Source organism: Acinonyx jubatus, chromosome X (genome assembly GCF_027475565.1).
Source record: "Acinonyx jubatus isolate Ajub_Pintada_27869175 chromosome X, VMU_Ajub_asm_v1.0, whole genome shotgun sequence".
Taxonomy (NCBI): domain Eukaryota; kingdom Metazoa; phylum Chordata; class Mammalia; order Carnivora; family Felidae; genus Acinonyx; species Acinonyx jubatus.
In genome coordinates, this window is record NC_069389.1 from 52,031,992 (window position 1) to 52,045,453 (window position 13,462).

Here is a 13,462-nt window from a genome sequence, read left to right on the forward strand (position 1 = left end):
TTATTCTCAGGAAAGATCCACAATAAACACATCAAAACCTACATAAAACAATAAAATAAATTTAGATTGGGATATATGTCATGAAGGAAATAAAATACAGTGATGTGATAAAATGATAGGAGCATCATTACTTTAGACAGGATGATCAGGAAGACATCTTTGAGAATGATATTTAAGCTAACGCCTAAATAATGAGAAGAAAAGAGCTATATAAAGTTTTCTGAGCAGAATATTTCAAACAGAGGGATAAGCAAGTGAAAATGTCCTAAACTGGGAAGAAGCATGGATTTTCAAGGGTCAGAAAGGTCAGTACCATTGGATTGTAGTAAGCTAGGAAAGTGACTGACATTATATCAGGCTGGCAAGATTCATATTATGTAGGGTATTATAGACTATACTTAGGAGATTGGATTGCATTCTTAGTATAAAGGAAGCATTTAAAGCATTGGAGCAATGTGTTCTGAATAATATTCGTTAAAGAGAGCCTTGAATCCTATGTGAGGAATGGTTGAAAAAGGAAGGGGAAGAAGCAGAGAAGAAATTTGGAATACTACTGAAGTTTTCCATGTGATAGATGATGGTGGTTTTGACTAGGGGAGTGAGGGTGAAAATGAAAGGGTAATTTTTGAGGAATAGCTGATAAGATTTACTGATGGAATAGATGTGGGACAGTAGGGGACAGGGAAGAGTTGGGGAGTAGTTGTGGAAAGAAAAGAGTAGAATCTTTCAAGAAGTATATAAATGAGTGAAAAACTCTTTCGTAAAGAGAGGAGCACTTAGTCCTTAACCATGTGGTTTAGATGTAAAATGAGTTAAAAATAGAGAGGCCAAGAATGTAGAAGTCATTGTGGGCCAGAATAGTCATGGAGAGATTTCTAGAAGAAATGAAACATGAGTTGGGTCTTGGAAAATGAGTGAGCTCTCTTAGGTATTTTGGGGAGGGGTGGGTGAGTACATTCTAGGGAGGAACATGAGCAAAAATTCCAAGATAGAAATGAGATATGTGATAAGGGATGTCAGGGAAAGCTTTAGTTGGATCACTAGGTGCATTTGGCACTGGATCATAGTCTGGAGCCACCTCATAGAGGCCTTTGAAAACCAGGAGAAAAGAATCTGTAGTGATGTAGGTAATGGACAGCAAGGGAAGGAATGATGAAAAAAAAAATGTTTTAAGAAAGTCATCTTCTCCTGATTAACATTCTATAAGCCTTAATGTTCTTGACATAGAAAGACTGAGGCTTGATATCAGTTCCAGGCAGCTCCACAATTCTCACATTTAGGCCTGGTATCCAAACCTTTTATTATAAAAACCTAGGTAAGGCCAATCCAAAGCCCTCTGATATAAGCATCCCTATAACCAAGTTTTTTGTTTGTTTGTTTGTTTGTTTGTTTGTTTTTGTTTTGGGGGGTTCTATTTAAGCCCACCTTTATTTCCTTGGTACTTGGTAGAAAATAGAGACACTGGTCAATGAATTGTTTGGAATAATAATTATTACAATTTTATTTACGTATTTATAACTTTACTTATTAAAATTTACTATGCATTATGCTAAGCAATGTGTAAACATTATTATGTTTAATTCTAAAACAGCCCAGTGAAATAAGTAAAATGACTCCCATTGTACCTCTGAAACATACAGAGGCTTAACTTACTTCAACTTATATAGCTAATAAATGTCAGATAGGGTGACCAACTATCCCACTTTGGTCAGAACTGAGGATTTTTCACAGAGTATGGGACTTTCAGTGCTAAAACTGGGAAAGCCCTGGGTTAACAGAGAAAAGTTGTCCATCCTGGAGGCAGAGTTTAGTTTTAAACCTAAACAATGGTAGTTTTGCAAGCAGAGCTTCTTAACCTCCGTGCTCATTGCTTTCAATACACTTATAATAATCTGTGGGGTGCCTAGATGGCTCAGGTTCTTGGGTTCAAGCCCCATGTCAGGCTCTGAGCCAGCAATCTGTTTTGGATTCTGTGTCTCCCTCTCACTCTCTCTGCCCCTCCCCTGCTTGTTCTCTCTCTGTCTCCCCTCTTTGTATCAAAAATAAATAAACTTTAAAAAATAATAATAATATTTTATCCAATGCATAGAAGAACCTTATTTGAAACTACACACTCTGTGCAGTATGCCTAGAGAGAGGCAGGGAATCCCCCAGGCGCTATGCAGGGATATTCAGATTCAGGTTTTGCTCTCTGTTCTTTCTTTAGGGATATTTGAGATTTACTGCCAGGCAGGCAGCCATAGAGAATCAGGGATGAAGGCAATCTATAATGTCTCCCAGTGTCCTGGCCACCAACCTGACTATCATCATCGATACCAGGCTGCAAGAATCTACTACATCATGGCAGAAGAGGTGGAATGGGACTATTGCCCTGACAGGAGCTGGGAACTGGAATGGCACAACCAGTCTGAGAAGGACAGGTAAGGCTTCAGAAAATAAGATATCACACTTTCAGAGACTCTGCATCATTTTACCAATAAGGAGGATACTAAAATTCTGAGAAGAGGACTTATCTAAGGTCACGTAATAGGATACCAGGAAATCTGGAACCGGTGGTGGAATGCAGATAAGCTGGAACTCAGCACTTCTTCTATGTTGCAATGCTGTAGGCCTGAAGTAAAAGATCTTATCCACACCTTCATGCTCTTAATCTTTGCCTCTTTTCTTCTGGTAGCTAGTAGCACCTATACCAGAAGTTAAATTTTGTAGAGGTATCACTCAAAAGACTGAACACCCCAAGCTTACCCATCACTTGACAAAATGTCATTAAGCTACAGGCTAAGCTGTATAGCAGAAAAAGCTCAACATAGAGTGCCTTACGTGAGTTATAGTTTTATTTCCTGCTCACATACTAGTATAAATATGAACAGACCAGAACCAGTAGTTAAAATAATCACTCGTAATACATTCTTTCATCTCTGTAGCTATGATGCCGATTTTTGTTGTAGAGATTCCAAGCTATCACAAAAGGAGAAAGCAGTCCAAGGCAAGCATCGCTGTCTTATAAGACAATGACCTAAAAGTTGTAGACATCACTTTCTCTCATAATCCATTATCATGAACTTATTAATGTGGCCATACCTAGCTGCAAGAAAGTCTGGGACTTGGAGGTGGTAGATGCTTGGACAAAATGAATGAAGGGGAGGGTGATGTACAAGCTTCCAGTTAAGGAATAAGTAAGTTATGGAATAAAGCACAGCATGTGAAATATGGTCAATGATTTTGTAATAAAGATGTATTGGCACAGACAGTAACTACACTTGTGGTAAACATAGCACAAATATATACATTTATCAAATCACTAAGTTGTACACATGAAGCTAATGTAACATGGTATGTCAACTATAGTAAAAATAAATAAATAAAGCCTGGAAAATATAATCTATGGTTAGGTGGCCATGTGCTCAGTTCAATCTAGGTGATTCTATCATTACAAGGAAGCAGAGGAGAACAGAAACTGAAATACAGTTTATCAATTTCCACTACAATTTTGGTGCTCTCACAACAATTTAGCAATTCTTGCCTTTTATGTTGGTTGTTGATTGTTGACATTTCCTTGCTAAGTTGTTCTGAAACCTAGAAAAAGTGTATTTTCTTCCCTGGGCCTTAATTTACTCACCTTTAAAGTGACGTGATACAGTTAAAAGAAATTGACTAGAAAGAGATAAGGAGGAAGCAGCAAACTTGAATCCAAGTGCATGATCCCTTGATACCTTCTGGCTGACAGTATAAATGAAGATAAGTTCTGTCACCTCTGGACCACTGATTACACTTCTACCTATCTCATTATCTTATTGTAAATGTCAAATGATAAAATGAATAATAAGGTATTTGTAAACCAGAAAGCATCCCTTAAGGAGGAATCTGTAAAATTCCATTTCCTCCTTACCTCTTCCCATTCCTTACTCAGCAGCAGCAGCAGCAGCAGCAGCAAAAGTTAGTACTCTCCTTGCACCTTGTACCTTGTCCTTTTGTCAAACTGATTCCATCTGAGAAATCACTAAGACTGGAGTTAAGCCCAGGGCTTCTGATTCTTATTCCAGTGTTCTGGCCATATTAATTGTACTAAAAATTCCTATCTGGATTATGGTAAACAAGGAAACACTAATATAAACTTAAATCTGCTATCTTTACTGCAGTTATATGACCAATGTGGTGGGAAATCTGACATTAGAAGGATTCTATTTGTGATATGATGTTGGGTCTGACTTAGCTTTCTCATAAGTGAAATTAAGGAGTCGAAGGCCAGGTGATGATACCACTCTTTGTATTCCACTAGTTATGGTCACATTTTCCTGAGCAACCAGGATGGGCTCCTGGGTTCCAGATACAAGAAAGCTGTATTCAGAGAATACACGGATGGTACATTCAAGATCCCTCGTCCAAGGACTGGACCAGAGGAACACTTGGGAATATTAGGTGAGTTCTTCCTTGTGTTAGAAGTTTATACTGATCCTAAGGATGCCATGTCATATAAGGACCTTTTTTTCTTTCAATTAGTTTTTCCTTATTATATAATGGAACAATAGTCATATATTTTTTTAATCAACCATAAAAATAAGCAATCAAAGGGAGGATTTATTAATTTTGTTGTAACATGAACCATATTTTTCCAGGAATCTCTCTAGGGATGTTTGATTGTGATAGATTTTTTAAATATACTAATGATAGGGGAACTTAGTAACATGAAAGAATAGGAAAAGCACTATACAGGGAATCAGTATTACCCTTGAACCCAGTTTAATTATTCATACAATTTATTCACTTTTTTATGGGCCAATGAGTTTCCTCATTCTTGTCCTCACAGAGAAGAAACCCATTGGCCTTTACAGAGACCCCAACATTTTTTTACTCTGTGCTAAACTCCTTACTGACAATGATTCCACAGAGCCCTGATTACCTAGATCCTTGGGATATTATAGATAATAGATAGATAGATAGATAGATAGATAGATAGATAGATTAAATACATACATACCTACATACATACATTTGGGGTGGTAAAATAAGGATAATTGGGGCCACAATTTTCTTGTTGAAGTATCCTCATCCTGTAAGTAGCAGTATCAGTTAAAGGGCTTCTGGATTAAAAAAAATGGAACTGGTCATGATTTTCAGTCTAATGACTGAAAACCTTAGTTCTAGAGAGCTCCTCTGTGTGTCCTTTCTTCAATTCCTTTAGTACCCTTGTTCCAACACTCCACTAATGAGACTTTTCCTTCTTTTGCATATTTTAGGTCCACTTCTCAGAGGAGAGGTTGGTGATATTCTAACTGTGGTGTTCAAGAATAATGCCAGCCGCCCCTACTCTGTGCATGCTCATGGAGTGGTAGAATCTAGCACTGGTTGGCCACTGGCTGCTGATCCTGGTGAGTTGAAACACTTAGCTGAAGGGATAAAAGATGTGTAGCACCTCTGCTTCAGCCCTCTGACTTGGTTCTTTTTTTTTTAATTTCTCTTTGAGAACTGAAAATATAATATTAACCAGGATAAAGTCACAGCCTGAGTTTGTCTCTATGAAACACTCATTTTCAATTTCAGAATAGGGTACTTAGTTTCACCAAAGAAATGCCTAATATTGATCACACATGTAGCAGTATACTGGCCTTAACCCTGGATGCATATTGAGTTTCTCACCCTCTCTAGATCTGAAGTTAATCTTGGCTATAATGTGAGCCTCTAAACATGATTAGAGAGCGACATGTCCCATACCAAAAATTGATCATTAATCTCAGTCATAGATAAGGTTCTTGTCATCCTATTACAGGATAAGTTATAATCCCATTCATATACTAGGTTTCTAATATTAAAATGTAGGGTGATCATAATCTTGACCACATTGTCTTCCATCCATTTATTCATTGAGTAAATGCTTGCAGGCAGCCTTGTTGGTGCAGAAACAATTTTAGAAGTTATGGATGCAGTAGGAAATAATACTTGCTCCTACCTTTACAAAACAGGCAATTATTATAGACAGACAAATAAACTGGTAATTATAATTCTATGTTTTATGTGTTAATAAGAGTTCTTAAAGTGTGCTGGAGAGGTATAGAAAAGGCTACCTAGGGAGGGGCGCTAAGATGGCAGGGTAGAAGGAGGACTAAAAGCTCCTCTCATCCCTTGAAAAAAAAAAGCTAGATAATTATCATATTATTCTGAACACACAAGTGATCAATCTGAGGATGGACATAACAAACTACACAAATAGAGAAAGAAAAGAGGCCACATTGAAGAAGGTAGGAAGTGTGAAGACACAGTTTTGGGGAGCAACAGATTGCAGTTGCTTCAGAGGGGAGCAAGCCCTGGTTTTAGGGAAAGGAACACAAGAGTGGAGCACATAGGATAATACACAAGGAGAACATTTCCCAAGGCCACTGGTTGGGAAAATTAGAGGGGCTGGTTTTTGTGAGTTCTTGTAACCAGCGGTGCTTGAAGACTGGAGTTTTAAAGGTCATTGGACACATAAGTCATGCATGGGGGGAGACTGTTCACTCTTCTTGGAGTGCATCTGTGAGAGGTGGTGTTCACAGAGATGCCTTTCTGGGTACAAAAGAGCTTGCAGGTGCCATATACTTCTTCCACTCCTCAGTATATGAGCAGAGCCCAAAACTGGCTGCCTAGCCTGCTTGCTCCAAGTTCCATGCCCCTGTGCTCTGGTGAAACTGACCTTCTTGGATTAAACTGCACCAGTACCAGCATGGTAAGACCCTCCTAAAACCAGCAAGGGCCCTGGCCTACAACACATTCCTAAAGTTTGGCATTTTAAAGGTCAGCAGGTTTGGTTGGAATAGAGCCTGGAGGGCACTGAGCTACTACTGTAGAGAAGGAAGGAAAACAACTCAGACACGGATAGCATGAAAATGGCCATCTGAAAAATACCTGAGATGCACAGGGGGGAGATTATTCACTATTCTGGGAGTACTTCCCTGAGAATATCAAGCCTGAAGACCACTCTTCATGGACAAAGGAGATGGCCAGCACCATTTGGCTCCCCACCTTCAGTTTAAGCTCAGAATCACCTTCAGTAAACAGCACAGTGCTGACAGTGCCTGCCTAACCTACTTACACCAAGTCCCACAACCTGCGCTCTGCCAGAACTGCCTTTCTCAGTCAAGTTTGCCTCAATCTGGGACCTTTCCCCAGAAGACCAGCAGAAAACACCATGGACACAATGTCTCTGGACCAGAGGGTTCTACAACATTTCAGTTCTAGTGGAAGTAGCATCAGTTCTCATTTAACAAGCAGACCAGTACACACCTAGTTAAAACTCAGCACACTCTGGCCAAGGTCCAAACCCTTCCCAATTCAGGGAAGGAGAGCTTCTGCGGAGGATTGGCCTGAAGGATAGAGCAGCCAAAACACAGCAGCAGTGTGCACGCAGCACACACCAAGGACACTCCCTAAAGTTCCAGGATCTGGACAGTATATGGCCTCTTCTTCATAAAGCCATTACTCTAAGTAATAGAAAACATAGCAGGCTTATCTAACACAGAGAAGAAGACAGCAACTTAGACAAAATGCCAAGATGGGGTAATTCATCCCAAATGAAACAAAAAGATAAGGTCACGGCCAGAAATCTGAGACAGATGTAAATAATATGCCTAATGGAAAATTTAAAGCATCAATCATAAGGATAATTCTGGACTTGATAAAAGAATGGAAGGCTTCAGGGAGGCTGTTAAAGCAGAGATATAAAAGTTACAAATCTGTCAGAAATTGAAAGCACAATAACAGATTCAAAACAGACTAAGAGTAATGAACACAAGAATGGAAAATGCAGATAAATGAATACATATAGAAGCTAATAATGAAGCTGAACAAAAGAAAGAATTATGTAACACAAGAATAGACTTAGTGAACTCAGTGACAACATCAGACATAATAACATTTGTATCATAGGAGTCCCAGAAGAAGAAGAGTGAGAAAAGAGGGCAGAAATTTTATTTGAGCAAATAATAGAAGAAAACTTTCTGAATCTGAAGGAGGAAACCAAACATCCAAATCCCGGAAACACAGAGAACTCCATCAAAATCAACAAAAGCAGGAAAACACCAAAATACATTGTAATTAAATTTATAAAATATTAGCTATACAAAAAAAAAATCCTAAAAGGACCAAGACAAAAGAAGTCCCTAACTTACAAGAGAAGACCCTAAGGTTAGCTGCATATAACTCAAAAGAAATTTGGCAAGATAAAAGGGCATGATATATTCAAAGTGATGAATGGGAAAAATATGCAGCTGAGAATAGTCTATATAGTGACGCTGTCATTTAGAATAGAAGGAGAGATAAAAAGTATCCCAGACAAACAAAAACTAAAGGAGTTCTTGACCACTAAACCAGCCATGGAAGAAATATTAAAGAGGACTCTTTGAATGGGAAGGAAAGATCAAAAGTGACAAAGAAATAAGGATCAGAGAAAATCCCCAGAAACAATGAGAAAACAAGTAGAAAAAAACAAAAACTAAAGGAGTTTTTGACCACTAAACCAGCCATTCAAGAAATATTAAAGGGGACTCTTTGAATGGGAAGGAAAGATCAAAAGTGACAAAGAAATAAGGATCAGAGAAAATCCCCAGAAACAATGACAAAACAAGTAAAAATGGCAATAAAAACAAACCTATCAATAATAACTCTGAATGTGGCACCTGGGTGGCTCAATTGGTTGAGTATCCAACTTTTGATTTCAGCTCAGGTCCTTATCTCATGGTTCATGGGATCAAGGCCCACACCAGGCTCCATGCTCATGGTGAGGAGGCTTCTCAGAAGTGCGACCAATTTCTGTATATTGATTTTATATCTTGCTACATCGCTTAATTACTGTTATCAGCTCTAACAGTTTTTTTGGTGGAGTCTTTCAGGTTTTCCATGTAGAATATCATGTCGTCTGTGAAGAGTGAAAGTTTGACTTCTTCTTTGACAATTTGGGTGCTTTTAATTTCCTTTTGTTATCTGATTGCTGATGCTAAGACTTCCAACACTATGTTGAACAACAGTGGTGGGAGTGGATATCCCTGTTGTGTTCCTGAAAAACTGAGAGATTTCCCCATTAAGGATGATATTAGCTGTGGGCCTTTCATATATGGCTTTTATGATGTTAATGCATGTTCCTTCTATCATGACTTTCATGAGGGTTTTTATCAAGAAAGGATGCTGTATTTTGTCAAATGCTTTTCCTGCATCTGTTGAAAGAATCATATGGTTTTTGTCCTCTCTTTTATGAATGTGGTGTATCACATTGATTGATTTGTGGATATTGAACCAGCCCTGCAGCCCAGGAATGAATCCCACTTGATCATGGTGAATAATTTTTTTAATGCACTGTTGAATTTTATAGTATCTTGTTGAGAAATTTTGTATCCATGTTCATCAGGGATATTGACCTGTAATTATTTTTAGTGGGGTCTTTGTTTGGCTTGGAAATCAAGGAAATGCTGGCTTCATAGAATGAGCCTGGAAGATCTCCTTCCATTTTTTTGGAATAGTTTGAGAAGTATTGGTATTAATTCTGCCTTAAATGTCTGGTGGAATTCCCCTGGGAAGCCATCAGTCCCAGCTTTCTTATTTTTCAGGAGATTTTTGATAACCAATTCAATTTCTTTGATGGATATGGGTCTCCTCAAACTTTATATTTCTTCCCATTTGAGTTTTGAAAGTGTGTGAGTGTCTAGGAATTTGTCAATTTCCCCCCCGATTGTCCAGGTTGTTGGCAAGTGATTTTTCATAGTATTCCATATTTTTTTTTGTATTTCTGTGCTGTTGGTTGTGATCTCTCCTGTTTTATTTGTGATTTTATCTATTTTGGTCCTCTTTTCTTTTGAGAAGTCTAGCTATGCATTTATCAATTTTGTTTATTCTTTCAAAAAACCAGATCTTGATCTGTTCTTTTTTTTTAATCTATGTTATTTATTTCTGCTGTAGTCTTTATTATTTCTCTTCTCCTAGCTTTGGGATTTCTTTGATGCTGCCTTTTTAACTCCTTTAGGTGTAAGGTAAGTTGTGTATTTGGGACATTTCTTTCTTCTTGAAATAGGCCTGGATTGCACTGTATTTTCCTCTTAGGACTGTATTTGCTGCATCCTAAAGGGTTGGACTGTTGTGTTTTCATTTTCATTTGCTTCCATGTATTTTTTAATTTCTTCTTTAATTTCCTGGTTGACCCAGTCATTCTTTAATAGGATGTTCTTTAACCTCAGTGTATTTGAGGACTTTCCACATTTTTTCTTGTGGTTGATTTCAAGTTTAATAGTGATCTGAAAATATGTGTGGGATGATCTCAGTCTTTTTAATACTTGTAAATGGCTGTTTTATGACCCAGTATATGATCTATTTTGGTGAATATTCCATGTGCACTTGAGAAGAATGTGTATTCTGCTGCTTGAGGATGAAAAGTTCTCAACATATCTTTTAAGTCCATCTGGTCCAATGTGTCATTCAGAGTCATTGTTTCCTTATTGATTTTCTACCTAGATGTAAGTGGAGTATTAAAGATATTAAATATAAAATTATTAAATTAAAATCATGGTTTTATTTTATATACATGTTTATGTTTGTGATTAATTGATTTCTATATTTGGGTGTTTCACATTGGGGGCATAAATATTTACAATTGTTAGCTCTTCTTGATGGATAGATCCCTTATGATGTAATGTCCTTCTACATCTCTTGTTACAGTCTTTGTTTTTAACTCTAGTTTTTCAGATATAAGTATGGTTACTGCAGCTGTCTTTTGATATCCAGTAGCATGATAGATCATTCTCCATCCCCTCACTTTCAATCTGCAGGTGTCCTCCGTTTAAAAACTAGTTTCTTATAGTCAGAATATAGATGAATTTTGTATTTTATCTATTCTGAAGCCCTATGTCTTTTGATTCGGGAATTTAGTCCATTTTCATTTAGAATGATTATTGAAATATATAAATTCGGTGTCATTGTATTATCTATAGGTTTTGTGCTTGTGGTGATGTTTCTGGTCCTTTGTAGTCTTTCCACTAACAGAGTCTCCTTTAGGATCTCTTTCAGGGTTGGTTTAGTGGTCATGAACTCCTTTAGGTTTTGTTCATATTGGAAAGTCTTTATCTCTCCTTTTATTCTAAATGACAGTCCGACTGGATAAAGGATTCTTCACTGCATATTTTTCCTATTCAACGCATTGAATGTTTCCTTCCACTCTCTTCTGGCTTGTCAAGTTTCAGTGGACAGGTCTGCTACTACCCTTATGTGTCTACCCTTATAAGTTAAGGTCTATTTGTCCCTATCTGCTTTCAGAATTCTCTCTTTATCTTTGTATTTTGCCAGTGTCATTATGATATTTTGTGGTGTTGACCTGTTTGTGTTGATTTTGAAGGGAGTTCTCTGTGCCTCTTGGACTTGGATGCCTGTTTCCTTTCCCAGATTAGGGAACTTCTCAGCTATAATTTGTTCAAATAAGCCTTCTGACCTTTTTTCTCACTTTTCTTCCAGAACTCCTATGATATGGATATTAATTAATTTCATGGACTCACTTAGCTCTCTAATTCTCCTCTCGTAATCTAGCAATATCCTTTCCTTATTTTCAGCTTCATCATTTTCCATAATTTTATCTTCCATTTCACATATTCTCTCCTCTGCTTATTCCATCTCCACTGTCACTGTATCTAGTTTATTTTTCATCTCACTTATAGCATTTAATAATTCACCTTGGCTATTTCTTAGGTCTTTGATATTTGCAGCAAGAGATTCTCTGTTGTCTTATAATATTTTTTCAAACCAAGCTATTACTCTTATGTCTATTATTCTCAATTTTTGTTCAGATATATTGTTTACATCTGTTTTGAGCAATTCTCTGGCTGTTATTTCTTCTTGATTTTTTTTTTTTTGAGGAGAATTCTTCCTTTTCATCATTTATGGTAGGTTTATGTCTTTTACATGTTTTAATAGCTTGTTATATGTCCTGCACCTGCAAGTACTACTATATTAAAAAAGGGTCATACACTATACAGGGCCTGGCACTTCAGGGAGAGTTTTTGGAGTGTTTTGCATGCACTCTTATTTCCTTTTGGCTGCTCTATCCCACTGGTCAGTCATCTACGAAGCTTTTTCTTGCTTGTAGTGGTGGAGTGTTTGGACCTTCACCCAGGTGTGGTCTGATTTGTTTATTGAAGTAATCCATTGCATGGGGAAATGCAGACAACGTGGCTTACTCAGCATAACCCGGGTGAGCACTCCTACTCTAACCCCAACTGGGGCGCAGGAGCAACTCCTCTACAGTTAGCCCAAAGGGTAGTCCTCAGATGCAGAGCCATGAGGTATTTCCTTGGGATTCTCTCTCTCTCCCTCTCTCTGCCCCTCTCCCACTTGTTCTGTCTCTCTCTCAGGTTAAATTAATAAATAAATACTCTGAATAAATGGAATAAATGCTCCAAAGACATAGGGTGTCAAAATAAAAAAATAAAGGACCATCTTCCTACAAGAGACTAATTTTAGACCTAAAGAACCACAGATTGATAAAGAGGGGATATAGAAACATTCATTATGTTAGTGGATATCAAAAGAAACCTGAAGGAGCATTACTTATATCAGAACATAGACATTAAAACAAAGACTGTCACAAGAGAAGGGCACTGTATCATAATAAAGGAGATTATCCAACAAGATATAACTACTGTAAATATTTATGCCTGCAACTTCTGACACCAAAACATACAAAACAATTTAAACCAAACATAAAGGAATTCATTTATAATAATACAATAATACTAGTGGATTTTAACACCCCACTTACATTAATGTAGAAATCATCTAAACAGAAAATCAACTAGAAAAGAATGGCCTTGAATGACATGCTGGACCAGATGTATTTAACAGATATATTCAGAATATTTCATTGTAAAACAGCAGAATACACATTCTTCTTTAGTACAGATGGGACGTTCTCCAGAATAGAACACATATTGGGCCAGAAATCATGCATCAACAAGTAGAAAAATATTGAGACCATATCATACAAATTCTCTTATCACAATTTTATGAAACTTGAAGTCAGTCACAAGAAAAAATTTGGAAAGACCACAAATATATGGAGGTTAAACAACATGCTACTAAGCAATAAATGGGTCAACCAGGAAATCAAAAAAGAAATAAAAAATATACACGGAAATAAGTGAAAATGAAAACACGACAGCCCAAAATCCTTGTGATGAAGCAAAAGCTATCACAAAAGGGAAGTATAAAACAGTAGAAGAAAGAAAAAATCTCAAATAAACAATCTAACTTTACACCTAAAGGAGCTCGAAAAAGAACAACAAATGAAGTCTAAAACTAGTAGAACAATTAAAATAAATATTAGAGTAAAAATAAATCACATAACATCTAAAATAAGAAGAAAAAAACAGGACAGGCAAATGAAGCAAGGTGCTGCTTCTTTGAAAATATTGATACAATTTATAAAGCTTTAGACACACACACACAAAAGAGAAAATAC

General features: G+C 37.1%; 1 protein-coding gene across 6 annotated transcripts in view; it reads left to right on the plus strand.

Annotated features, from left to right (window-relative positions):
• The window catches only part of HEPH (hephaestin), a 79,907-nt gene that overhangs the window by 42,875 nt on the left and 23,570 nt on the right, over positions 1-13,462 (plus strand). For all 6 annotated transcript variants that reach the window (XM_053202405.1, XM_053202401.1, XM_053202404.1 and 3 more), the window contains 3 exons: positions 2,207-2,420; positions 4,280-4,419; positions 5,238-5,369. In XM_053202405.1, coding sequence (XP_053058380.1) covers positions 2,207-2,420; positions 4,280-4,419; positions 5,238-5,369 — 486 coding nt within the window. The remainder of the gene's footprint in view (positions 1-2,206; positions 2,421-4,279; positions 4,420-5,237; positions 5,370-13,462) is intronic.